Source organism: Vespa crabro, chromosome 1 (assembly GCF_910589235.1).
Source record: "Vespa crabro chromosome 1, iyVesCrab1.2, whole genome shotgun sequence".
NCBI lineage: Eukaryota > Metazoa > Arthropoda > Insecta > Hymenoptera > Vespidae > Vespa > Vespa crabro.
Genome location: NC_060955.1, coordinates 14,635,089 through 14,661,552, shown reverse-complemented (window position 1 = coordinate 14,661,552; position 26,464 = coordinate 14,635,089). Strand labels below are relative to the sequence as shown.

Below are 26,464 nucleotides of genomic sequence, written 5' to 3'. Positions count from 1 at the left end.
ATATAGATTCATATAACTTCATGCCTTCCAATAGTTTATTTTTTGAAGGAACAGCAACTTCAAGCCAATAAAAATGGTATACAGTGATGTTTATAGTTGTTATACAAGGATGTGTTGTTTGTGTTAGAGTGTACTGTCTTGATCGTGGAAAATTTAATATTTGGATATGTTGTATTCGGTGAGTGTTTCAACATGGTTCAATTTCATTTATTTCATCGGTTTGACGTAATAGAAAATAATGGGCTTTGATCATTCATCAAATCTTTAGGTATAATTCATCTCTAGTTAAATCCATTATTTAAAAATTTATTGTTATTTAATTTTAATTAGTAACGTTAAGAAAATAATAAATTATTGTAAATAATTTATTTATATGATAATATAAATGATTTATAAAGTTACAAAATATAAAGATAGAGATTATAATAAATTTTTTAACAATACATAAAAATCATGTTTAATGATTTTTAGGATAAAGAAGGATGGGGTGTATCAATAGTCGTGCAGATATCAATGATCTACATCCAAATATTTTTCAAGTGATAAATGTTGATGATTCAGGTAATTTAGTTACTCCAGGACGTTTAGAAATTACAGATACAGATATAATTTTATATCAACGTGGCAAACAGCCTATAAAATGGCCATTACGATGTTTAAGACGATACGGTCATGATGCAGAAATCTTTAGCTTTGAGTCTGGTAGAAGATGTTCTACCGGGCCTGGTATTTATGCCTTTAAATGCCATCGAGCAGCGTATTTATTTAATCTTGTTCAAACAAATATCCAAGTATGTATTTTTTGTTTACTTTTAATGTATATCAAATTATATATTTTTATCACATTTATATTTTTGATAATAGGTATGTAATAATAGTATAGACGACACAATATCAAGAGAGCTTCCAGTCGCTGCTCAAACAGTTCCATCTGTAACAAGAGTGACAATACCATTTGAACCTAATTATTTAGATCCAATGCCTACTAGATTTAACAACCGCATGGGTACTAGATTTGTTCATAATGAACAAAATGGAATAGGAAGACTAAGTAGCGTTGGAAGTAGTAATGGTCCTATGTCACCTCAAGGAACTATAAGCACTCCATCCCCTCCTCCTATTTTACCACCTCCACAACCACCACCACCACCACCACCATCTACAATTTCTCACTCACATTCATCCTCACTTTATATCAACGAAGAAATATTATTATCTATTCCATTGGAAATGGAACACAATAATAATAAAAGTCTTAGGAGAATGGCACAAAGGTATATCTTTTTATATACTGCACAAAAATCTTATACTTTCCCCATGACTTTATATGTTTTATATTACACTATAGATCTTGTATATTAAATAATATCATTTCTAGCAGTGGTACAAGTGGATGGGAAATGACATCCATAACTAAAAATCAAGAAATGTCATGTAACAATAGGCCATTATTATCTTCAACAGTATCCTACATGAATGTGGGTATTAATAATGAAGTTAGTCCACTTTCACCAAATCATAATATTTTGGATGCAACTACATGTATAGAAGAAATTAATGAAACAAATGTTTCTGAACATGCATACATGAATATAAGTCCTGGTAATGATCAAGCTGATTCCGTTGCTGTTAGGGTACATCCACTACCATTGCCAGTTTTACAATCTAATTCAGAAGATGGATCAAGGCACTGTTATGCTAATTTAGAATCAGCTGAAATTGAAAGTTTAAAAAAAAGATTTTCAGGAATTTCTATATCTGATAAATCACCTTTACCTCCGTCGACACCTACAGGTATTGCAATTAGGGAAGTTAATTATGCTGTTTTGGATTTGGATAAGAAAGATGAATCAATGAATCCATCATTGGATGGTGCAGTACATTTGACACCATCTCCCCCAGAGTCACCCAATAAGATACAGAAAGGATATGCTACAATAGATTTTAATAAAACAGCTGCTCTCTGTCATTCTGTTAATCCTAATCTTGTAAATGATAATGAAGGTTCGCGAAAGACACGTCATAATTCCACAATAAATGACTTGTCTGCTTCTTGCAGACTTAGTTCATCCATTAGTGAGTAATACATTTATTATTTTATTATACTCACATCAGATTATTCATACACTTATATTGTTATTATGCATATGTATAAAATTTTTAATCTTTCATAAAATAATAATTTGTTAGTTTTTTTCTTACTTTTTACAATGTTTTAAAATATTGATTAAGAGGCACTTTTATATATATTATTTAGTAAAATTTTTCTAAATTCAGGCTTTTTATAATATAATATTATTTCATTCATATTTTTTTTATATATAAATATACAAGTTATTTGGATAGTTTCGAATGTGGACATGTGCAGCATACATGTATCAGTTTAGTTTCCAATATCTGATTCATAAATATACAATAATTCATTTTATTAATTACAGCATTTAAAAGATGTAGTTTTCTCTCTAATGTATTTTTAGAGAAAGGAAATCTCCAGGAAAGAATTTTATACAATAATTAAATAAGTTTATAGAATATTACACATAAAACGATTTTTTACATTAGATATTTTAATATGATTAATGTAGAGCTATTGGAAGATAAAGCATCTTGATTTTTTGTATATATTTCCAAAAATAATGAGGCTGATATTAAAGTATGAACTAAATGATAATATAGAACTAATTCAGTGATTATTTAACAAACTTATTGATTTAGATCAAGTTCGTACATTGTTAACTCTGAATTTTTTGTAATTTGGTACACACTAGCAGAATTCTTGTTAATGTTACTTTTTTAATATTTGAAACTTAATTAATATATAACTGCTAGTCTTTCTTTATAACATTCTTTATAACATTTTTATCATAAATTTAATAAATTATCATAAATTCTTATCATATTTATAACATTCTTATCATAAAAGATAATCTTTGCTTCCTCTAAATTTATCTTTATTTCAAAAATCTATAAAAAATCAGAAAGGAATATAATAATGTTACTTTTACTAAGACAGTCATTTGACATTTAAAACTATATGTATACAAGTATATTTCAGTAGAAAATGATTATAATTCATGCAATATTTAAAGTTCATTTTAACATTTATCAGAAATTATTTATAAAAGTGATATTCAAATGTGATAAAAGTATATAGAATATAAACTATATAGCACATGTATGTGTGAGTGTGATAAATTTTGAGGCAGTTAAGATAGCAATGTAAGTGAGGATTTTACATAATTTATATCCAAATAAGATTTGTTGTGGCACAAAATAATAATGACTATTTTATAACACTATTATATATACATATATGTTGTAGATAGAGTACAGCAAAACATTTCTAGCTTATCAAGACAGGCTTCTCTTTTCTTGATTTTTTAAATATTTATATATGTATGCTAAAATAGTATGCCATTGCAAAGAAATATTTATTTATATATGATATTGTTAATTAATATTTATGTTATAATTTTTAGTTATTTTATATGTACTTTTTCCAGAATATATTCTTAATCTTCATCTAAATATCATGCATATGTAAAAAAATATAAGAATAAGATGCAATTTAAGTGACTTTTTCTTCCAATAGCTCCAAATGTGTAGTAACAAAAAGTCAATATGTTTAAAATAACAGAAGTTGAATATTTTTAAAATTAATTATATTACTATGAGAGAGCACTACTTTCTGCGCTATAGGTTCCCTGCGCAGCAGTCGATCACTAGCTTCGACTTATTTTTATGTAACTAGATCTTTTACAACGAGATAAATATATTGAAAAAGCTATAGGTAACTTTATTATTAAATATTATCCTGTATCACACAGAATTCACTTTAATTAAACTATCAAACATTACCTGCGCCTGGAAGAGGGAAGCATATATAAAGTGCACAAGGTTAATAATAAGATATAATTTTTTTTTAGTAATTAAAATGATCTAATTAAAATGGCCTAAGGCATGCCTACAAGTAATAAATATCAATAAGAAGTGGACTAGGAGTTTTCAAATTATATAGTTTGATAATTAGATGCAACGAATTTATTCTTAGAAGTTCAGATTTCTTAAATTAAATAATTTTTCCTTAAGAATTCCTTTTAATTAAGTGGTAACAGTCAGAAGAATTGTACTTTTTGTACTATTTCAAATTTGCAATTATTTCTCTAATTAAAATTTTTCTTTTTATATTTATTATTTTTTCTTAATCATATAGATTAATTTTATTAAATCATATACATTGATATTAGGAACATAAATTATGTTTATGCACTACATTTCATTTTACATTATATAAACAGGAATATCTGTTTATAATTTTAATTCATTATAATTTTTTACAATACGTAATATATTTTGATTGTTAACTATAATCTTTTCTATGCTGTATGTAAAAAGGTTTACGAATATGTACCTTCCAAAAGTATGTATATATAAACTATATATCTATATACAAACAGTTTTTTAGTTATTATAAGTAAGATCAGTAGATTCATATATATATATATATATAAGTTAATATTAAATAAGTTAATATTTAAATTAAACATTCATTGAATTAGTTAATATTAATTTGTTTTATACTTTTATTACAAGTGCTGCTTGTTATAAATATTATGTTGAATATATTAGCAGCTATTTCATAATATTAAGAATATTATGTATAATACATTAATACTTGATATTAACACATTCACTGCCATAATATATTATATATTATATTAATTTCTATTCAAATCACAATTTATTCGTTTAGATGTCATTACCTTCAATATTTTACAGATAAAAATTTCTTTTAAAATCATTATCAATGTTATTGTCAGTTTATGAACTATATTAATTCTTTGTAATGTTTAGATATCAAATAGTGGTAGTGAATCTGTTAATATAATATATTATATTTTATATTATCGTATAATCATTACATGAACACACGCACGCGCATGTGTACATGTATTTAAATCATAACAAGAAGATATACTTGCGATTAACAGTATATCTTTGAATTGTAAAATGTACTATTCAAATCTGTCGAAACAACAAAGCATAGTTGACGATCGTTTAATATTTAGGCATAATCTATAAAGTATCAAACGATCATCAACTGCTGCATCTTATAATTTTAAGCAGCTTTTCTAATTAAATACTATGCATTTCTGCTTTGTTTTATAAGCAGGTATGCTGGGAATTTTATATTTAAATCTAAATACTATACATAACAACAAGATCATTAGATCTACGTAGAATGTTAAAAATTTTCATAAAGCAAATTGCCTTGTATAATGCATGTGTATTTATATACAAAAAGGGAGAGAAATAATGAAACGGAGACAGAAATATATCAATTTAGAAATTGAAATATTTATTGATTTTTCATAAATATAAAGTAATTATCATAACTAATTATTTGTTTTATGCAAATATCAATACATTACAGAAATTAGAAATATATATTGTAAAAATTTCGCTGCTTTCAAGTATGCAAAAAAAATTAACTGTATGATTGAAGTCATGTATACACACATGCACATATGCATGCAAATGAATATTGGGCTTTCTACTCTGTCCATTTAGAAATTATATTCATAATATTAACTGTGGATAATATAATTATCCACATATTATAAACCAAAGAATTTAGATATTACTAGCTGTTTATACTTTTATCTAATGACAAAAATTTTATGTATTTTTATCATTAGATCAAATTACTTTTGTCAATGGCATACAAATCTAATTATCATAATTGTGTAAAATTGTATGAAAACAAATATTAATGACTTTAAATTTTTCACATTCTGAAAATTTTTCAATTAAAATATATCTCATTTTATATAAATGATTTTAACATTTCATTAGTATTTTTATCCAAATGCATGATTCAAATGATATAATTTGTTATTATTCAATAATAGTATTTCATATATTAACATCAGTTGAATGTTAATGTAAAAACTATAATTAAAAAGATTTATACATTTCATTGCACTATTTATTATGCCATTTACAACCAACATTAATGATGTTAATGATTTGTATTTTAGTACATGTAGTATTTTTTTAATATAAGAAAATAATTATTTATCTGTAACAATGAAAATATTGTGATTAAAGAATTAATTTTACGCGGCGTTGTTATAATGATGATATTTATTATAAATGTACAAATAGTCGTAAATATTTTTATTGTGCCAAAATAGATTTCATTGCATCATGAATTCTAAATTAGTATAGATTTTCAAACAGTCCTAAATATCAATTATGAAAGTCTTTTATTTTTTCTTGTGAAAAAATAAATTCAAAAATGATGCTCAATTTATAGAAATTACAACAATGTACATACATACATAGATGCATACATAATCGCGCGATATATGTATATTGAATTTACTTTAATATATACAAATAGTTTGTAGAACATACATAAAACTATACATATAATTATAAATATGTAACAGTATTACATCATATTTCATAATCAGCTTTAATTTCCTTTATTTCCGGAATTGCTAACATATTTGTATTTTTACAATATTTGATTAAATATTTCAATATTTATGTATTACGTTTATGTAAAATCTTGAAGATATTTATAAAATTAAATTTTATAATAATTTCAGGAGAAATGTCGAAAACATTTATGAGCTATAATTAAGTAGTGGCCTATTATTTTTTCTTAGATATGTGCTTTTTTAAATGCAAATCTAATCGCGGTTTATTTTTAAATAAATATCAATATTAAAAAATATTACATTTTTTTGCACAATTACTTGACATGCTAGCGCAATAGAATATATGGATAGAAAAGAATTGATAATTAATAGCGATCGACTATAAATCATTACGCAATTGACCAGTCGATCGCAATCAATCTTATAATCACGACTGCTACAATTCTTACATATTGCTTTACAACATGTGAAAAATGTGAATATGGTTAAAAAATGATAATTTATGAGATTGTAAATAAGTATGATGCAAGATTAAATTGAGCAAGAATGTAACATATGCAGCGATCAAATTTAAAGACTGTGAGAATTTTGATAAAGATTAATTTTACTTATTAACAGAAATTTACATTTTCCTTTGTTGTTTAATATAAAAAAGAATACAATGTAATCATATTGCAAAATATCAAAGCTAAATTTATTTTATATATAATGTATGATCTTCTTTGTATTCAACTGATTGATTAAATCTTATTATCGAGTATTTTAATGTCATTATGAAATTCTTATACACGTATATTACCGAGAAATATTTCATGTTATTTTAAGAACATACGTTGTATTACTGGTGGTTTACGTATCAGTTTACAACATTACGGTATTGACATTAAGATTTGAAATAACATTCTACATGTCGATGTAACAGACTTTATTTTCAATTAATGTATGCTATGAGTGTGCTCGCGCGCGCGGGCGTACTGTGTGTGTGTACATATATATAACATACGTAACAAATCGAATGATATAATTCTAATTCAATATCACACAATCTTCGAATATCTATTGTTCTTTTTATCATTATTTAATCGCACGTCTTCTTAACATCACAATATCAAGTAAATAGAGCATCAATAGATTCCTAATAGAACATTCAATAACAAATGATGACACCGATTATTAAACAATCATGCGCATTCTAGAAAGAAAGTCGAATAGAAAAATCTTGATGATTTATCATCAATCATATGGATAATCAAGCAGCAAGTTGACGACGTCTCGTCAATTCATGATCTATCAAAATCGAGATATCTGGATGACGATGTAGAGTCGTTGTACAATAATGTATCGTTTGACTTGGATCAGCTCCAGCCTTCAAAAGAAGTCTTACAGCGTTAACAAAGCCACTTTCGGCAGCAACTTGCAGGGCTGTTAAACCATCCAAATTTGTCTTTTCCAATTGAGCAAGAGGCGATGTAACTAAAAGAGAAACCGTTCGATGGAAGCCTCTTGCAGAAGCAAGATGTAGGGGTGTATTGCCACCGACATCTTGCACGCTAGGATCCTCGCCATGTTCTAGTAGTTTTGCTACCATATCGACGTAGTTCTTTCTCGAGGCAATATGCAACGGTGTTTCACCGTAACGCGACATTATACCAGGTGATGTGTGAGGTATCAACAAAAGTGCAGTGTTCAAGGCACCACACTCAAGGCATTCGTGCAATGGACTCTCTCCGCGATCGTTTTTTAAACCAGGATTCGCTCCTGCCGCCAGTAGAGTCTCTATTAATGATTCTATTTCCGTTCTATGGTTATTATCTGTGAAAAGAAGAATCTTATACTTATTTATTAATATGATTTATAAATATAAATAATCGTAAGAATTTTATAGAAAATAGAAAGAAATGTTGAATACAAGCATTACTAATAGTTTTCCCTACCGAATACTGTGGAGGACGCCAAAATATGTAACGCACTCCGACCTTGATGATCTTTGGCATTGACAGGTCCTGCCTTTGCCAGCAAATCCAATGTTTTCAACGCCGCTTCGTAATCATGATTAAGGCTCTTCGAATTTTGCGCATGGGCCAGCTGTCGTGTTAAAACATGCAACGCTGTCAATCCACCCCCGGCTTCTTTAACTCCGGCAGGGCAACCATATTTTAGAAGTTCTCCCACGAAATTTAGAACATTTCCTGGCCCTCCGTTGAGTATAACTCTGTGTAATGCTGTTTCCCCACGAGGAGAACGCACGCCTGGATCACATCCGTTGGCTAATAATACGCTGATTAAAAAAAAGAATTGAAAACATCAAATTAGTTTAAATTTTTGTCATCCTTGCAAAAAGTAGTACTGGTAATGGTAAATGGTAATGTCAACTAAAGTCGAAATTATAGCGGTTGTACTTCCTTATTTGTTACTTTCAATCTTTTTTTTTTTTTTAACTATATAATATAAACATTAGATTTTTCTATGGATTTTGTATACGTTTAGCTTAGACTGGCCTTTATCACGGAATTTTTACAGTTAATATACAAAATAGAAGGTAGCTCATTGTGAAACAGTATAATAAAAAAAAACTCACTTAAGCACAGATATACAATGATTCGTGGCGGCAACCAGCAACGGCGGATCACCAGAGACGTTCCAATCCGGTTCGTCGAGATTCTGGACGCGACCAGTTGCAAGAAGTGTCGTGACGCACTTCGCATCGCCAGTACGTACAGCCTCGTGAAAATCAAGTTCAGTCTCTGGATCATACGACTCGTTTTTTGAATTTATTTTTTCTTCTTTCTTCTTTCCCTCTCTCTTTCTCTCTTCCTCTCCCTTTCTCTCTTCCTCTCCAATTATAGCATTATGGATAATTTCTAATGTACCGTGCGTGAAAAGTACTCTTTTTGAGTTGAAACTTTTTACATCTTCAACAATCGTCAGTTCTTTCTTGATTGATTGTCGTACATTTTCGAGCGATCCTTCATCGATTCTGATCAATTTCTCGTGGAAACTCGTGTTCGAAGAATCTTTGCTTTGCGAAAGATCCCTTTCGGTTGAAAATTTTCCTCCGGATTCATCTGTTATTTCAGTTGTAGAAACCTGTTCAATGTTCTCTTCACAAAACCGCGAAGATTCTTTATTCTCTTTATTTTTTTCATCTTTTCTTTTCGTTTCGTTCTCGAAAATCACTGATGATCTATTGGATTGAGTTTGATAAGAAAGATAAGAAGTTTCGATTGCTACTGTTAAATTCTCTTGTTCAATCTCATTTTTCATTGTCCTGAGTAATTCCTCCGATTGGGCACCCTCTCCCGCCCCCTCGTGGCTCACCCTTGCGGCTGCAATCGAACCTTTCTCTCCGCGCGCTTCTTCGAACATCCACGCAGTTTTGCGTTCCTCGGAACCGATCGTACTCGTCGACTCATTCGCGTACGTTGCGGTCATCGTGCGGCATGCGCACACACGCAACCCAGGCACACACGCGCGCACACGGATACTTTTTAATTACAGCCGATGAGAATCGTTACCAATTGGCGCCAGCGCCTTTTAATGTATTACACTCGACTTATATGATCTTTCTTCTTTTTCTTCTTGTTTCTTTCTCCTCTCAAACCTTTGGTAAAATGGGTATATACACCGTTTTGCCTTTCTCGCTCCTTTCGTACGTCCGAAGGACACACAAATATGAACACGATGCACTCGATTACTTTCTTATTCCTTTTTTTAAAGAGGGAAGGTTGGGGGAATGACGAAAGAAAAACAAGGGGGTCAACAACGTAAGCAAAAAATGAGACGAAAGGCGAGAGTCGCAATTGCAAGAACGTGACTGAAAACCGAATGAGGATCATCGTTGAGCGACGCTACGAACGTAGGTTCGTTCTTCTCTCCCTTTCTCCTCTCTTTTCATCACAAGTCGGCCATTTCTTCTCCTCTTTTTCTTTTTCCCTCTCCCTCTGTAGGTCGCCCTCAAGCATCCTTCTTTCTTACCTCTCCTACCATCGCAGCAGTTCTTCGCTTAACTTTGAGTACAGTATCGGACGATAATAATGAATAGTGGATATAGTCTTGATATTCAAATCATTATTATTATTCTGCAATTATCAAACTTTAATAAAAATATATTATTTATGTAAATTAAAATCTATAGATAATTTTAAAGGTGTAAATGTAAATTACACGAAGAAGAATGATTATTCCTATTACGCGTCTTTATTGTTCTTTACTGTACCTCCCTGCTATTATTTTCCAGAGAATCCTACGTGATATAGGTAGCCAGATTCGAGGAATGTAAAACATGTTCTCGTACACGCGCGCGCGAGCGCAAGAGAAAGAGAGAAATGGTAAATGAACCGCCAGTTGATATTCCTTTTTTCACTTTGAGGGAAGTTCGTCTTGCAAACATGAAATAAACCGGTTTCTTCATAGGGACATAAACATGAAAAAGACTTAAAGGGATACTTTGTCGTCGGTTTCTTCGTTTTCTATTTTTCACGTTCATTTGTATATATATCGCCAGCAATGAACGAAGCCATGAAAAAAACTCGGAAAGCATCGGGACCATATGTTCACCTTCTCTCTCTCTCTCTCTCTCTCTCTCTCTCTCTCTCTCTCTCTCTCTCTCTCTCTCGATCGCTTTCTCTTTTTCTCTTTCTTCATTTTTTTCTTTTTTTCTCGACAATGTAAGTATCAAGGGTATAGGAATCAAGTGCAAGAACAGAAAACAGAGCATCTTCCACTTTTATCATTAACAAAAAAATAGTTTTTTTTTAAATATATAATATCTAATAAATAAAAAAAGAAGAAATAAACATAATTTTCATTCATTTGAATTGAAAGTGAAATTTTCATATTTTCATTACCTATAATTTTTTATTATTTTGTAAATGATTAAATATAAAATCGAAATTTTGATAAAGAAAATTTTTGTTAAAGCAAAACCTCCTGCGCTGACATATATATATTATACGTACATGAAACTGACTTTACTACTTCGAAAGAATACTGAAATGTGTAGTGAGTCTCGAAAGATGACATGCATATGTCATTTTTTCGAGATATTCTTCCAATGAACGGATAGGATGCATTTACTTTTCATAAAATTACGCGCGAAGAACATATATATATGTATATATTAAATAAATCATAAATGTATTTCCATGAGATGAAAGAGAGTATTTGATCGAATATTTAAAATAATAACTTTTGTATATTTGTATGAAAATTTATTCTTTTTACGAGTGTTATTAATAAGTACTATTACTGAATAGTATACATGCCTTGAAAGTAACTTTATTTCATTTTGGTTTTGTAGAAAATTATGTTTCGTTTACGATTTTATAATTATTTTGAGAACAAGAAAGAACAGACTTAATATATATGTAGAATAATAAAGTATGTGCTTTAATTGCTTTTTACATAATCTAAGTTATACATATCGCGTTAACCTCTGGGAAGCAGATCTTCGACTTCTTTAACCCATGTCTACTGTAATGATAACATTGAATTATGAAAGAATAAGTAGTATATGTATTTATGTAACAGAAAATCAGAAATATTTCGATCATTCGGTTATTAAACCATTAACATTTTTAAATAATTAAAATACTACAATGAACAAAGTGTGCAAAAAACTCATTTCATTTGCATTCCGAATACATTCGGATCCATCGACACTTTTCACTGAGCTTAGATGCATTAGAAGCAAGTTCTCCCATTCTTGTAAATAGCTTTCCCTTTGAAAAATCTATTGTTTTTCGTACTTTTTTAGACAGTTGCTTGAAAGATTTATTTTCACAACGTTAATGTCGAAAAAAGAGATCATTAGGTAGACAGATGAAATAGATGTAATAGATGGAAAATCGATAGATTCGAATGCATTTAAAAAAATTATTAAAGAAAAACGTGAAATGCACTTACCATATCTATCTACTACGTGATCTAGATGCGGTTCTAGATTTTGATCGTCGTGGACTACGATCTTTAGAATCCAACCTCCTCTTATTACGAAATTTGTCCTTACCGTGGCCACTCTTGGTTCTAGACTGACTACGGGAAGACGAACGTGTCCTTGAACGTTTGCTTCGAGATCTTGAACGTGAACGTGACCGTGATCGCGATCGAGATTGCGAACGTGACCGTGATCGAGATCTTGAGTAAGACCTATAAATAATATCGAATTAAAATAATGATTATATCAGTCTTTTGCCTGGATTTTAAGATATCCTTCATTATTATGTAGTTGTACTTTCTAATATCTCCTGAATCAAAGTTGCACCTAAATATTAATATCAAAAAATGTTCTCGTCCTTTAAAAATACGAGATTTGTTACTTTTATCACGTTTCTGCACGTGTAAACGATCTTTAATGTTTATCACTAAATTATAATTATATAACCTTAGCTGACCTCCTTTTAACTTTCATTAATTTCGTTATTACGAACACCTGTGATTACCTCCTTTCATATGGTTTATGTACGAATCATTTATAAATATAAGACAATGTCGAGATAATTGTAATTTTATTTGGATGGAGTAAAGCAAATCCTATCCAAGTAGATGCCATCCTATAATGTTTTATTTTATTTATTAAAATCGAGCTAATTTCTTATTTATACCACAATTCAGCTATCAATTTTTATTGATGTCCTTTTACAAATTGGCGAAATGAATTGTATTAACGATCGATCAAAATATGTTTACTATTCTATTATGTACCATCTTTCCTGGCTGCATATAGCAGACACAGTCGTAGAGCACGCGATGGCAATGCCGGGAAGGGAGAGCGGATGAGCACGTATGCAGATGAAATCACGCGAGGGTCGGATGAACGGACGAAGAGTGGCTAGATGAGATGGCTCAAACGTTGTCTCTCAGTGACCACTAGGTACTATGACGACGACTAGGCACAAACAGTAAGTCGAACGAAGAAGGCCGGGCTACCAGAAGTGCCGATGTGCATAAACTCTCTGTCTAGGGTGATGTCAGTGGTCAGTGGAAGTATCGTAGTGCGCAGAACTAGCCACTCCGTCGGCCGTGTTTGCCTCTCTCGCTCGCAGAGTGCAGAAGGAAACCCAAAGTAGGTGAGTGCTCTACGCTGTAACTACGCAGTGTGTCACAAACTGAACCCAAGGCGAATCTCGCGAGAATCACAGTAGCAACACATTTCTCATGTGTATGCCTGTTCAGCCGCATCTCCTATAAATAATGGGCATTGTTACATCGGCAAAGTTCTTCGCTATCTTAACCATTGTTTAAGTGTTCATCATTTTGATATGAAGTAATGGTCTTATCTTTGTCGACTTCTCTTATTAATTCTATATTGTAACTATATGTAAATGTATTATGAGTATTTCTGATTTTCTGCTGCAGATCTATTTTCTTTTTTGTAAATTTAACGCATAGAGATATTAAGAATTACTATGTTAATTACTAAATTTTTTCCCTGAGGAGATTAAATTTCGTGAATTTATGAAATAATTGGATATTTTAAAAAATAATTTTTTATCAAATATGTAGATATGATAATATGAATAATGAATATGTTGTACATCTTATAAATATATTCTAATTAAATCAATATGTTCTGTATAATTTCAATGATAATATAGGTATACAGAGAAATGTACAACTATATAATATTACAACAATATTTGTAACATTAAAATACTTAAAATACTTAAGATTAAATAAAACTTCATGATATATAATGAAAAAACTTTTTAGGCATCAATGAATATTCATAATGTATACAAAACAAGCTACAAAAAACCAATAACATTGAAACTATACAAATTTTAAGAATATATTCATAATTTCTATTATAATTTTTGAAAAATAGAAAATATAAAATTTCATTTAAATAGAAAAACTGCAATCTGTATACCTATATTTATTAATATTTATAACATATAGAATTGTATTTGTAATCAAATTAAACTACTAATTTTACCGTTTTCTACGAGAACTTCTATGTCGAGGACAATCTCTTGCATAATGACCCCTTTCACCACACTCATAACATTTGTCTTCTGGGTGGAATGGTCTTGCCACACCACGTCGTGATGAGCCTCTATCTCTCAATCTTTTTCCATTTGATGGTTCCACACGAACACGTCTTCCACATATGGTACGACCATCTAAGCCCCTGATAGCATCTTCTGCATCTCTAGCATCTTCAAATTCGACAAAAGCAAATCCTGGAGGATTTCTGGCAACCCATACATTTCTCAAAGGTCCATAGTATGAGAAAGCATCCTCTAACTCTTGTTTTGTTGCATTGCTTCCTAAATCTCCCACATAGACTTTACAGTCTGAAGGATATCTTGACATCTAAAATAATTTTTCATATTTGGTATCAAGTAAAATATATATGATTAAAAACAAATGTAATTATAATTTACTTTAAGAAAACTTTTATGTTATATTATATAGATCAATAATTTAAGTTAATCATTTAAATTTGATTGTAAACTGCGTAAAACTTTTTCAACAAGTTTTAAAACAATATATCAAAGAATATCTATATCAAATGATTTCAGTCGATCAACTATAAAATTGTAATATAATTAATGAAGGCATTGTTATATCTCTAATTTCTTTCGAATTACAAAATACATTAGTATGATAATAGTAAACCCATACCTTATTCATACTGATTTATTTCGTTATCACATTCATTTGAACCTTTAAAAAAAAGTAACTAGTTATTGTTTTACAGAAGAAAATCAAACATTTAACGGCATCGGTTTAAAGAACATCGATTCCAAGCGGATTGAAAAAAAAGCTCCTTTATAAAGTCACATTTCTAACAGAGCACGAGACGCTTATGATTGTATAAATGAAAATACCGAATTATACTGTTATTGAATGTTATTGGTTAATATATTTCTAAGTAATTTCTATACATTTCTATTAATATGTTATAATATTTTAGAAATTTCATTTAATTGTAATAATAAAAAAAGACGATTTTGATCATTAAATATTAAAATGTCTAAAATAAAATTGTCAACAAGTCAAATAAAAATCATGAAAATAACTATTTGTCTCACCACAACCAATCTCAACTTTTAAAAAACGATCGTAAATAGCCATTAGTCATAATTCTGTTCCAGTAAGAAAATATTTCTTATGATTGGTTAATTTATGATGTTGTATCAAATGAAGCAAAGTTAAATATTTAACAGATATGAATATGGTAACAATGACGTATATGCAAATTTATGATACCATAGTGATCAGTCATATATATTATGTATGTACATAATATATTTTAAAAAAGTGTTAAAAGGATAATTATATTATTATTATTGCTGTCTATAACTTTATTTATTTGGATATAAAATTTTGATCGTGATAGGAGTAGGAAAAGAAAATAAAATAAATTTGTTATAAGTGAATAAAGATTAGAACGAAAAATAGTCAAACGAAACAATCAAATGAGAATTCAAATATGTAATATTAGATATTTATACTTTATGTTCCATGTATGGTAATTAAATGTGTTTATCGATAGTATAAGTATAGAATTAGAACAAAATGAATAGCATACAATTGGATAGTTCTTCCGAGGATGAGAATGACATATATGTCAATTCTGTAGCACGTTTAAAAGGTATATTTTGATTTTTCCGTTTATTATATTAATGTGCGTACAATTTACAAATTATTTTCACAATAATATAAAATAAGTGTTATCAGTAATATAAAAAACGTTAAATAATTTTAGCTTTACAGAACAAAGTTTGTATGAATCATAATACTGAATTACAAAAAAACAAGAAGCAAAATAAAAAGAAAGAGAGAAGAAAGCAGAGGAATGTAGAAGATTGTGTAAGATAATAAACATATGTATATACCTTAAGTTTATTGCTACTATTTTTATTATTTTTATTACTATTATAATAATTATTATTATTATTGTACATAAATGTACTAAAAATTTGTTATGTTTATTATTTCTAGTATTTTACTCATGATATAACTGAAGATTCAGAAATTGTTTCTGTACAAGAAGATTTAGAAATTATATCTGTGCAAGAAGAAAATGATATATATGCAAGAGTTTGTACAAATATTAGAACAGTAACAGATGATTCAATAATTCTGGATTGTAATAGCGATGAAGATATAGAAAAGGATGAAAATTTTGATATAAATGTAAAGATCTTATGGCAATCTAAAACTATTCACCGTTTAAATATACATAACGTAAGATCAGTTTCATATGTTACAATGAAAGAAAAATGAAAGAAAAAACTAATTATAGAATTTTGTTACAGCATGATAATTTTAGGAAAGTTTTCCAATACTTTGCAAATATGGAAAACGTTTCTATAGAGCAAATTTTAATAATGAAAAAAGAAAAACGTATAAACTTAACAGATACTCCTTCCTCTATAGGTCTTTCAATCATAGATATTCTTGGTATGTATAAACTAAATTGATTATATAAAATTATGTGATTATCTCTTCTTTTTTTCTAGAAGGAGGGATAGTAGATGCAAATGTGATTCCTCAAAATGAATATCAAAATCAACAGAATAGCATAGAAGAAGACATATGTCAGATCAAAGTACAAACTGCAAATAAGGAGTCATTAATTATTCCACTTAAGAAAAATCAACAATTTAAACTACTAATTGGTATTTGTGCCCGTCAATGGGGCGTTAATAAATCTAATATTAAATTGTACTTTGATGGAGAACCCATTAATGTCAATGACACACCAGAAAGTTTAGATTTTGAACAAGAAGCATGTATTGATCTTTGCATTTCTACAAAATAATATATGATTATGTTATTATTATTGAAAAAAAGAACAGAAGAAACAAAGAAAAATGGCAAAATACAAGCTTAGAAATGAAATTGAAGAAGTATAATATAATAATATTAGAAGAAAAGGGATAAAATCATATAGAATATACAAGTGGGAAACAGAAACTTATGTTTTTATGTATATATAAACCCATTTCTAATTTTGGTTAATTATAAATACTATACTTTTCAAAAGCTCATTAAAAAGTAGACTAATATAAAATTAGATTCAATGAAGAAATTTCAGTGAAAAAATGGATACAGTTACAATGTAATAAATAAATAAAACTAACTTTTAATAAGAAAAAGCCTCGTACATTACGTAAAAACAATGAGAAAGTTGAAAATTGTATACCCTTTATTTGATTCATATTGCATGTATACTTTCATGTATACCGCCTTATCCTCTCGTTTCGCTTGCTGTCTCTATCATTTTCCTTATCGTGGCGCTACTGTGGTGCGTTTTAGAACAAATTACAGTCATATGACCGTCGTTACGCGAGAACGGCATTATGGTTTTGTAGATAGGCGTTGACTCTGTCCTCTGTCCTCTTGAATTGAATTTACCGAAGTTTTAACTTCTCCTGTAGATTATTAAAGTTTATTCTTAAATACATTTACAAAGCTCACATCATGGCGCTCAGCGATGCTGATGTACAAAAACAGGTTTGTATAAAAATTTAATGTTTCAATAAAATTATATTAACATGCATGTATAGTATAAGCCTGATTACATCTGTCTCGTATAAGTTATTTTTGAATTTTCCCGTATCTAAATATATGTTACAACCGTTTGTAAATTTGTATCTACTTTATACGTTATATATATATATTAATGTAATTTAAAATTAGGAGACTACATTAATAATGTATTTAGGTATTCAATCGAAAAGAAAATTAAACATTTAAGTATTTTTATTTCATATCTATTCAATTTTGATGTAACTTTACTTGTATAAAATGTGCCATAATTTAATTAATTTAATTCATATTGAATATTTTAATGTTTTTAGGTTAAATATAAATAAAGTTAATTTATTATTTGGATTGCAGATTAACCATATGATGGCTTTTATAGAACAGGAAGCTAATGAAAAGGCAGAAGAAATAGATGCCAAAGCTGAGGAAGAATTTAATATCGAAAAAGGACGTCTTGTTCAACAACAACGGCTTAAAATTATGGAATATTATGAAAAAAAAGAAAAACAAGTTGAACTACAGAAGAAAATGTGTGTAAAAATCTTTTTTATTATCTTCCATACAATTACATGTAAAATTTTATTTTGCTCATTATAATATTAGAATATGCGATATATTTAATCTCTCTTAACAGATATTTTGAACGCACTATAAAATGTTCTTAAATTGTAAAATAAAATAATTCTTACAGTCAATCTTCAAATATGCTTAATCAAGCTCGATTAAAAGTTTTAAAAGTTCGTGAAGATCATGTACGTAATGTTCTTGATGAAGCTAGAAAGAGATTAGGAGAAATAACTCAGAATCCAAATAAATATAGCCAAATTTTGAGATTATTGATCACTCAAGGTCTCTATCAGGTATTATCAATCAACTCTTTTTTGTATGATTGCATATATTACTTAGTCTAAATTTTTTGTTATATCGTAATATTTTTTGTTATATAATAAATATATTAAAAATATTAATATATTTATAATTTTACAGCTTACAGAAAGTCATGTTTTTATCCGTATTCGTCAAGTTGATCTTCCTATTGTAGAATCTCTTCTAGATTCTATACAGCAAGAATATAAACAAGCGACAAAGAAGGATGCTGTTCTTAAAATAGATCAAGAGACTTTCTTGCCTGCTGAAAGTTGTGGTGGTGTTGAATTACTAACATCTAAAGGTAATAATATTATTAATTAATTCCATTTATTTACAGGTTTTAACTTATCAAATTGTTCTCTACAAATAACTTTTTTTTCAAATAATATAAAAGATATACTTGTTATCTAACCAACCCAAGAAGATTATATTAGTATTATCTCATGAAAATATCATAAATATTATATTAAATAAATCTTTTTAAAATGTAGGTCGCATTAAGATTAACAACACTTTGGAGTCACGATTAGAGCTTATAGCTCAACAGCTGGTACCTGAAATTCGTTCGGCTTTGTTTGGTAGTAATCCTAATCGCAAATTTACCGATTAAGGAAATTACTTGCATCAGAGATTCGCTGATACATTCCCTTTTAAACAGCAACCAGTAAACACGTGAAATATATTGTGTAGGTTAGAAAATAGTCTATGGCAATTTTGTTGCATAACTGTATGTATAATACATTAGGTCATATAATAATGACCTTTATCTTTAATTGGCTCTATGACAAAACTGTCATTTGTAAAAAAAATATAAAATTGAACTATCGTTTCAACAAAGACTTATAATGGAAATTATTCAAAGAATTATATATGGTATAAAATACCATATATAAAATATTATTCATGAGTCAAATACAATTTCATTTAATATAGCTACATTTTTCCAACATGTGACAATATCTTATTATAAAACCACAATTGTGGAAATATTAGCTATATATACATAATAGATATAACACATCGTTACAGAATTCTACTATACATGCACAGTGTTTATATGGACAATGAAATCAATAGATTAATAATGAACAGAATATTCTGATTTTCAAAAAGTTCAATATTATTGTGCTAGTGATAGTATCGAATGTTAACAGCATTAATATTTGTTAAAACAAAAAGAAGAAAAAATTGAATATGTCAAGTTCTATTTATATTCTAAGATACCAGTATAAAGGAATTATAGTTTGATGAGTTAATGCTTTACTTACTAGCTATATGCTTTTTCTGTATAGATAACGAATATATTCAATGATAGTTATTATATTTAACATTTTGATGTTGATAATAGGGAAATTGGTAAATGGATAAATTATCTATGTTTCTTTTATTTTAAGATATTACTATCTTACTGTGTTATATTATGTGGTGTGTAATAGTATTTCACTTGCTATCATCTTATTAAAGTATTTGACCGATTATGATACAAATATAAAGCTTATATAATATAAAATAATAGATTGTATAAAGATTATTGCATACTGATGACCTTGTAATTCTATTTGTAATTATGTAATATAAACTATGTTCTAATCATTCAGAATATATGTAGAAAGTAGTTATTATTGTTTCTTGTCTGTTGTTATCAGGCAGTAATTGCCAATAAACAATTATTATAATAATCTTATATTTTCATTCAACAATTACAATGCATATATAAAAGTTTCCTTTTCAACAATACAATATATAACATCTTATAAGATTGGATTAAAATGTTGAAAAAGTGATAAAATAAAAATTTTTCTTTGTGGTCCAATTTGGTGCAACTTGTAGAGAATTTTTGTTAATAACAATATATAACGATAAATACTATACATGATATGGAGAACAATGTTTATGTGTAAAATTTTCGGTAACGATGATATCGACAGTATCGATAAAGAGTAATACTCGAAATATCAATGGACTTTTTTCCTGATGGTTGTCGTCACTGTACCCAATTGCTTTCTAAGTTTGGCATCTCTGCGAAAAAGGCATGCTTGCTGTCTTGAAACGGCAATAAAATGAAATAAAACGGAATTTGCAAGGAGATTTTAACTGTGCAGCGTTTAGGTAGTAATTTATGTCCAAAATTAATCAAATAACACGCTATTTGTTGTCTTCGTCACTATGATTAATATTATTTCTACAGACCGAACTTGAACGGCAGCCTTATTTTTAATGTTGAATTTTGGATGAGAAATACTTTTCTTTTACGATTGCTCTAGTGGTTCGTCAGACAAGGTAGGGAGGGTCACTTCAATTCTTTGTACATTTCTATATATATTTTACATAAATTTGTCTGATAATGCTATACCGAATTTTTTTGGAGATTTAACATTTATTTGACTTGACAATTTCAAATATATGTGATTTATAAATCTCGATTATAGTACTCATTATTCGCACATATTAAATACTTGATTTTGAAGGAGAAATCTTTAAATACATTTTATTATCATATCTTAGGTATTTGCCTGCTACGTCACATGTTGTGCAAATTGCTTGAAAGTAGTACAGCAGGATTCAAAAACTACGTGGTGTTAAAATTATTTGGTGCACCTAACCTCACTTTCTCTCTTATACCAGAAAAAGAATATGTCAGTTTAATCATTATAAAGCAGTTACGTTAGCAGTTAACCCAGTCGGTTTAATTTGCTCAATAACATCTATATCTGCTGCGTGGTAAGAAATTTTATTATTTATAATGAAAAGATTAATATTAATAAAATAATATCATGAGTAACTTAATTTTATGAGTATTGTCATTATTATAAATTTTGTGTTTAATATGAAAGTACAAACAATTTATTTAAATACTGATTTAATACTTTATACTTTATTTTTAGATTAATAAAAAGAATTAGATCGATTGAGAAATATTTAAGTGATTTGTTGTGATATTAAATACTAATAATATTTTGTATTTTATAATGCAACAATCACTAATATCTTCTTCTAATATTTATATTAATGTGTTAAATGTATTTTTTCTAAAGTTAATATTATTAAATAGAATAGAATAATTTCAAAGTATTACAAATTATTATTGAGACTCGTAGCATAGGTATATAGCATCAAAAAATTTCTGTTAGACAATTTGTTGATCTTATTCATGTTTTTTTTTATTGTTTTTAATGTTGTATATTTATTAAATTATTTAATAAAGTTGTTCTAAGTACTTATGTTATAAAAAAATTAATAAACTTTTATAGTGATATTTTTTAAATTCAATACGTATGTATGCATACTTCAATAAAAAAAATTAAGCATAGTATTGATTTATTTCTTTCTATATGAATGGTAATATGTGATTTACAAATTTTATTATTGAATATTTATTTTGAAAGGCATTATATGTGATGACATTGAAAATAAATTTTAATTTTAGCGAAGAGAGGGATGCCACGCAGCAAGCGTAGAGCGCCCTCTAGCACAAATCACCATCACACATCAATTGATATGTCACCTAGTGCCCATGAAGAGGGTTTACCAAGACATCCATCAAAACGATTGCGCCATACGTCTGGGTATAAGATGATTACATTACGTATTAATAAATGCTTTAAATGGAATGTTCTATGATGGAATAATTTTTCATTTTTTTATTATTTTAGAGCAAGGCGGTACACAAAAACAGAAGATGTCTCCAGCGCACCATCATTTTCTCAGAAACGATGTATAACTTGGTTTAGAGAATATACAACACCAGATGATTCAGATACTCTTGGCCCTGAAGGAATGGAGAAGTTCTGTGAAGACATTGGAGTTGAACCTGAAAATGTAGTGATGTTAGTTCTCGCCTATAAAATGAATGCTCGTCAAATGGGGTTTTTCACTTTAAGTGAATGGTTAAAAGGTCTTTCGGAATTACAATGTGATTCCATATATAAAATACAACAAAAGCTTGAGTACCTCAGGAACCAATTAAATGATCCTCACGTTTTTAAAGGAATTTATAGATATGCCTATGATTTTGCTAGGGTATGTATGACTGTGAAATTTGTAAAAAGAAAAAAGAAAATGTTATGATATCCTGTTTTGATTCATATACTTTAGGATAAAGATCAACGTAGTATGGATATGGAAACTGCTAGAGTAATGCTACAATTACTTTTGGGAAAGCATTGGCCTTTGTTTACACAGTTCGCTCAGTTCCTAGATCAATCTAAGTACAAAGTAATCAACAAAGATCAATGGTGTAACATTTTAGAATTTTCTCGTACAATCAATCATGACTTATCTAATTATGATTTAGATGGAGCGTGTAAGTGATGTTATTGTATTCTTTTGCCTACAGAAGAGTAAATAAAGAAAAACAAGTGTGTGTGTTTGTGTGTGATCACATATTTATTTATAGATATTTTTGTTATATTTGGAATCTTTTTCTTCAAAAAATTTATATGTTGAATTTACATGGATATTTTGTTTTAGGGCCTGTAATGCTTGATGAATTTGTTGAATGGTTAAAAATGCAGAGAGGTGAGGATGCATCATCGACAGAAGCAAGGGGTAGCTGAAACATTCTATTAAAATAGTCCACTAAAGTAAACAACTCATCTCCGTCACGATATTTGTTAATAATGAAATTTTCGTTAAGTTATAACTCACGGCATTTTAATTACCATCATTCGTGGTGTACTATTTTTTTATTAAACAATATTAGTGCATTGTAAGTAGCTCATTCTATAATTTTCTTTTGCAACAAATCTTATGAAGACTGTTTAACAAATCTTCATAGATTTATTTAGATTGCTTACCGTCATTCGCAGTTTATCGAGAGTTCATAGCAGAAATTTTTGCGCTTCAAAATAAAATTATTTTAATATAAAAATTATTTGTGCAATTCATAAGGGATAATCGAACATATTAATAATCTAAAAAGCAACACTAATTGGCTGTTTCAGCATTGACTTAATATCATTGTAAATATTTTATTTCCTGAATATAATATGTGCAACTGCATGAATTCATATAAACAAATAAGTAGAAGTAATTTGTCTATACATTTTTAATATTTCTGTCTATAAATATAGAATCCATACCAATATTTTATTTTATAAATTATGCAGCTAAACCTATACATTATCCGCAACAGTTTTTGAATTTAAATATGTATAATACAGTTAGGCACATCTAATAAATGTATTAACATTATCAAGTAGGTTCAGAAATCAATTAAGAAATTTTGCCCGATACTAGTGCGATTACAGCAATTAGTATTCAAAAGGCAGTACCACAAAGTGTCAATACAATGTGCTATTAACTAAGTAGTTCCTGCGGATGCTACCTATATAAATGTAAATTAGTATAATGAGCTCTTATTAAAATATCATATTTATTAAAGGCAATTGAATTCCGATTCTTTGGATCATTTTTTGAATATGAATGTTAACACCTGCACTTAATTTGATTATTTTATTATGGACAGTGGTATTTAGAGAGAGAGAGAGAGAGAGAGAGGGAGAGGGAGAGAGAGAGTGAGAGAGAGAGAGAAAGGGAGAGAAGGACAGGGAGAGAGAGAATAAATGACTGTGAAATTTGTAAAAAGAAAAAAGAAAATGTTATGATATCCTGTTTTGATTCATATACTTTAGGATAAAGATCAACGTAGTATGGATATGGAAACTGCTAGAGTAATGCTACAGTTACTTTTGGGAAAGCATTGGCCTTTGTTTACACAGTTCGCTCAGTTCCTAGATCAATCTAAGTACAAAGTAATCAACAAAGATCAATGGTGTAACATTTTAGAATTTTCTCGTACAATCAATCATGACTTATCTAATTATGATTTAGATGGAGCGTGTAAGTGATGTTATTGTATTCTTTTGCCTACAGAAGAGTAAATAAAAAAAAACAAGTGTGTGTGTTTGTGTGTGATCACATATTTATTTATAGATATTTTTGTTATATTTAGAATCTTTTTCTTCAAAAAATTTATATGTTGAATTTACATGGATATTTTGTTTTAGGGCCTGTAATGCTTGATGAATTTGTTGAATGGTTAAAAATGCAGAGAGGTGAGGATGCATCATCGACAGAAGCAAGGGGTAGCTGAAACATTCTATTAAAATAGTCCACTAAAGTAAACAACTCATCTCCGTCACGATATTTGTTAATAATGAAATTTTCGTTAAGTTATAACTCACGGCATTTTAATTACCATCATTCGTGGTGTACTATTTTTTTATTAAACAATATTAGTGCATTGTAAGTAGCTCATTCTATAATTTTCTTTTGCAACAAATCTTATGAAGACTGTTTAACAAATCTTCATAGATTTATTTAGATTGCTTACCGTCATTCGCAGTTTATCGAGAGTTCATAGCAGAAATTTTTGCGCTTCAAAATAAAATTATTTTAATATAAAAATTATTTGTGCAATTCATAAGGGATAATCGAACATATTAATAATCTAAAAAGCAACACTAATTGGCTGTTTCAGCATTGACTTAATATCATTGTAAATATTTTATTTCCTGAATATAATATGTGCAACTGCATGAATTCATATAAACAAATAAGTAGAAGTAATTTGTCTATACATTTTTAATATTTCTGTCTATAAATATAGAATCCATACCAATATTTTATTTTATAAATTATGCAGCTAAACCTATACATTATCCGCAACAGTTTTTGAATTTAAATATGTATAATACAGTTAGGCACATCTAATAAATGTATTAACATTATCAAGTAGGTTCAGAAATCAATTAAGAAATTTTGCCCGATACTAGTGCGATTACAGCAATTAGTATTCAAAAGGCAGTACCACAAAGTGTCAATACAATGTGCTATTAACTAAGTAGTTCCTGCGGATGCTACCTATATAAATGTAAATTAGTATAATGAGCTCTTATTAAAATATCATATTTATTAAAGGCAATTGAATTCCGATTCTTTGGATCATTTTTTGAATATGAATGTTAACACCTGCACTTAATTTGATTATTTTATTATTTCTATGATTTATATTCTATGATATTCTATGATTTGATTATTTTAATATTTAATTTAGTATTATCGTATATTACTTATGATATATAATACTGTAATCATCAATCTTAAAATTCAGTAATATAAATTTTGTGATTTTCATCGGTGATTATATGTGATTATTATTTAATCAACTGTGTCAAAATATTTTATTAATAAACAAATAATTGCTTTGGTTCGATTAGTGAAATTTTTGGATGCAATTCACATTCAGACTAATATTTAATAAATCAAATTTATTATAGATAGCAATATCATATAATTAACACTATTATAAAATTTGTTGAATAATTAAATAGAATTTCTTATCATACATATTTTTATATTTCTTTTGATATGTGTACTTTTATTACACACACACATAGACATATATACACAAAAATGATTTATATAACAAAAATAATTATACATAATATTATAACACAGCTAAAATCTTGCTTATATTTTTTAAATTAAGAATAACTTTAAATTAATGATAGAAATTTAATAATTATGTGTAGACATATACATCGAAAAAAATATTCATAGATAACAAAAGTCATTATAATCTGCTAAAATATTACTGCCATTTAAAAAATGAAATGTAATTATGATGCAGAATGAATAAA

At 28.3% G+C, this 26,464-nt stretch overlaps 6 protein-coding genes across 13 annotated transcripts; 4 read left to right on the top strand and 2 right to left on the bottom strand.

The window, feature by feature from the left end:
- The first annotated feature begins 37 nt into the window (after nucleotides 1-37).
- LOC124425627 (fibroblast growth factor receptor substrate 3) lies at nucleotides 38-3,789 on the top strand. 3 transcript variants are annotated; one of them, XM_046966216.1, is made up of 4 exons: nucleotides 38-178; nucleotides 472-791; nucleotides 865-1,274; nucleotides 1,382-3,789. In XM_046966216.1, the coding sequence occupies exons 2-4, from the start codon at nucleotides 483-485 to the stop codon at nucleotides 2,082-2,084; spliced, it is 1,422 nt and encodes a 473-aa protein (XP_046822172.1). In that variant the 5' UTR covers nucleotides 38-178; nucleotides 472-482; the 3' UTR covers nucleotides 2,085-3,789. The 3 variants fall into 3 exon arrangements, with proteins under 3 accessions (XP_046822172.1, XP_046822154.1, XP_046822163.1); XM_046966198.1 differs by having other exon boundaries at nucleotides 1,379-3,789; XM_046966207.1 differs by having other exon boundaries at nucleotides 134-268; nucleotides 1,379-3,789.
- A 3,570-nt stretch (nucleotides 3,790-7,359) lies between these two features.
- Nucleotides 7,360-9,907, bottom strand: LOC124432816 (ankyrin-1-like). Its single transcript, XM_046982082.1, has 3 exons — nucleotides 9,028-9,907; nucleotides 8,384-8,727; nucleotides 7,360-8,261 (listed from the first exon to the last, which is right to left on the bottom strand). The coding sequence occupies exons 1-3, from the start codon at nucleotides 9,879-9,881 to the stop codon at nucleotides 7,699-7,701; spliced, it is 1,761 nt and encodes a 586-aa protein (XP_046838038.1). The 5' UTR covers nucleotides 9,882-9,907; the 3' UTR covers nucleotides 7,360-7,698.
- A 484-nt stretch (nucleotides 9,908-10,391) lies between these two features.
- On the bottom strand, nucleotides 10,392-15,238 carry LOC124432820 (serine/arginine-rich splicing factor 7-like). Of its 4 annotated transcripts, none has more exons than XM_046982091.1 (4): nucleotides 15,078-15,238; nucleotides 14,386-14,765; nucleotides 12,354-12,596; nucleotides 10,392-10,528 (listed from the first exon to the last, which is right to left on the bottom strand). In XM_046982091.1, the coding sequence occupies exons 1-3, from the start codon at nucleotides 15,084-15,086 to the stop codon at nucleotides 12,359-12,361; spliced, it is 627 nt and encodes a 208-aa protein (XP_046838047.1). In that variant the 5' UTR covers nucleotides 15,087-15,238; the 3' UTR covers nucleotides 10,392-10,528; nucleotides 12,354-12,358. The 4 variants fall into 4 exon arrangements, with proteins under 4 accessions (XP_046838047.1, XP_046838045.1, XP_046838046.1 ...); XM_046982089.1 differs by lacking the exon at nucleotides 10,392-10,528 and adding an exon at nucleotides 11,711-11,921; XM_046982090.1 differs by lacking the exon at nucleotides 10,392-10,528 and adding an exon at nucleotides 11,711-11,918.
- A 389-nt stretch (nucleotides 15,239-15,627) lies between these two features.
- Nucleotides 15,628-17,560, top strand: LOC124432817 (uncharacterized protein CG4449). Of its 2 annotated transcripts, none has more exons than XM_046982085.1 (5): nucleotides 15,628-16,050; nucleotides 16,173-16,268; nucleotides 16,401-16,646; nucleotides 16,718-16,862; nucleotides 16,922-17,560. In XM_046982085.1, exons 2-5 carry the CDS (start codon nucleotides 16,185-16,187, stop codon nucleotides 17,221-17,223), a joined length of 777 nt encoding a protein of 258 aa, XP_046838041.1. In that variant the 5' UTR covers nucleotides 15,628-16,050; nucleotides 16,173-16,184; the 3' UTR covers nucleotides 17,224-17,560. The 2 variants fall into 2 exon arrangements, with proteins under 2 accessions (XP_046838041.1, XP_046838040.1); XM_046982084.1 differs by having other exon boundaries at nucleotides 15,631-16,050; nucleotides 16,165-16,268.
- Nucleotides 17,561-17,730: 170 nt separating this feature from the next.
- LOC124432819 (V-type proton ATPase subunit E) lies at nucleotides 17,731-20,500 on the top strand. The gene is made up of 5 exons (XM_046982088.1): nucleotides 17,731-17,918; nucleotides 18,306-18,481; nucleotides 18,643-18,811; nucleotides 18,939-19,122; nucleotides 19,313-20,500. Exons 1-5 carry the CDS (start codon nucleotides 17,886-17,888, stop codon nucleotides 19,429-19,431), a joined length of 681 nt encoding a protein of 226 aa, XP_046838044.1. The 5' UTR covers nucleotides 17,731-17,885; the 3' UTR covers nucleotides 19,432-20,500.
- Nucleotides 20,501-20,612: 112 nt separating this feature from the next.
- LOC124432818 (DCN1-like protein 5) lies at nucleotides 20,613-25,757 on the top strand. 2 transcript variants are annotated; one of them, XM_046982086.1, is made up of 8 exons: nucleotides 20,613-20,930; nucleotides 21,010-21,101; nucleotides 21,327-21,542; nucleotides 22,249-22,387; nucleotides 22,475-22,841; nucleotides 22,917-23,124; nucleotides 23,292-24,662; nucleotides 24,830-25,757. In XM_046982086.1, the coding sequence occupies exons 4-7, from the start codon at nucleotides 22,260-22,262 to the stop codon at nucleotides 23,375-23,377; spliced, it is 789 nt and encodes a 262-aa protein (XP_046838042.1). In that variant the 5' UTR covers nucleotides 20,613-20,930; nucleotides 21,010-21,101; nucleotides 21,327-21,542; nucleotides 22,249-22,259; the 3' UTR covers nucleotides 23,378-24,662; nucleotides 24,830-25,757. The 2 variants fall into 2 exon arrangements, with proteins under 2 accessions (XP_046838042.1, XP_046838043.1); XM_046982087.1 differs by having other exon boundaries at nucleotides 20,613-21,101.
- Nucleotides 25,758-26,464: the final 707 nt, after the last annotated feature.

Excerpts from the sequence above, each read along its gene's own strand:
- LOC124425627 (XM_046966198.1), top strand. The coding sequence starts at position 483 with ATGGGGTGTATCAATAGTCGTGCAGATATCAATGATCTACATCCAAAT. Across the intron at positions 792-864 it reads TTGTTCAAACAAATATCCAA|GTATGTAATAATAGTATAGA; the intron begins GTATGTATTTTT and ends TTTTGATAATAG. Across the intron at positions 1,275-1,378 it reads CTTAGGAGAATGGCACAAAG|CAGTGGTACAAGTGGATGGG; the intron begins GTATATCTTTTT and ends TATCATTTCTAG.
- LOC124432816 (XM_046982082.1), bottom strand. The coding sequence starts at position 9,881 with ATGACCGCAACGTACGCGAATGAGTCGACGAGTACGATCGGTTCCGAG. Across the intron at positions 8,728-9,027 it reads CATTGTATATCTGTGCTTAA|CGTATTATTAGCCAACGGAT; the intron begins GTGAGTTTTTTT and ends TTTTTTAATCAG. Across the intron at positions 8,262-8,383 it reads GGCGTCCTCCACAGTATTCG|ATAATAACCATAGAACGGAA; the intron begins GTAGGGAAAACT and ends TTCTTTTCACAG.
- LOC124432820 (XM_046982091.1), bottom strand. Across the intron at positions 12,597-14,385 it reads AGAAGTTCTCGTAGAAAACG|GTCTTACTCAAGATCTCGAT; the intron begins GTAAAATTAGTA and ends TATTATTTATAG.
- LOC124432817 (XM_046982084.1), top strand. The coding sequence starts at position 15,975 with ATGAATAGCATACAATTGGATAGTTCTTCCGAGGATGAGAATGACATA. Across the intron at positions 16,269-16,400 it reads AGAGGAATGTAGAAGATTGT|TATTTTACTCATGATATAAC; the intron begins GTAAGATAATAA and ends TATTATTTCTAG. Across the intron at positions 16,863-16,921 it reads TTCAATCATAGATATTCTTG|AAGGAGGGATAGTAGATGCA; the intron begins GTATGTATAAAC and ends CTTTTTTTCTAG.
- LOC124432819 (XM_046982088.1), top strand. The coding sequence starts at position 17,886 with ATGGCGCTCAGCGATGCTGATGTACAAAAACAG. Across the intron at positions 17,919-18,305 it reads ATGCTGATGTACAAAAACAG|ATTAACCATATGATGGCTTT; the intron begins GTTTGTATAAAA and ends TTTGGATTGCAG. Across the intron at positions 18,812-18,938 it reads TCACTCAAGGTCTCTATCAG|CTTACAGAAAGTCATGTTTT; the intron begins GTATTATCAATC and ends ATAATTTTACAG.
- LOC124432818 (XM_046982086.1), top strand. The coding sequence starts at position 22,260 with ATGCCACGCAGCAAGCGTAGAGCGCCCTCTAGCACAAATCACCATCAC. Across the intron at positions 22,388-22,474 it reads CGATTGCGCCATACGTCTGG|AGCAAGGCGGTACACAAAAA; the intron begins GTATAAGATGAT and ends TTATTATTTTAG. Across the intron at positions 23,125-23,291 it reads TTATGATTTAGATGGAGCGT|GGCCTGTAATGCTTGATGAA; the intron begins GTAAGTGATGTT and ends ATTTTGTTTTAG.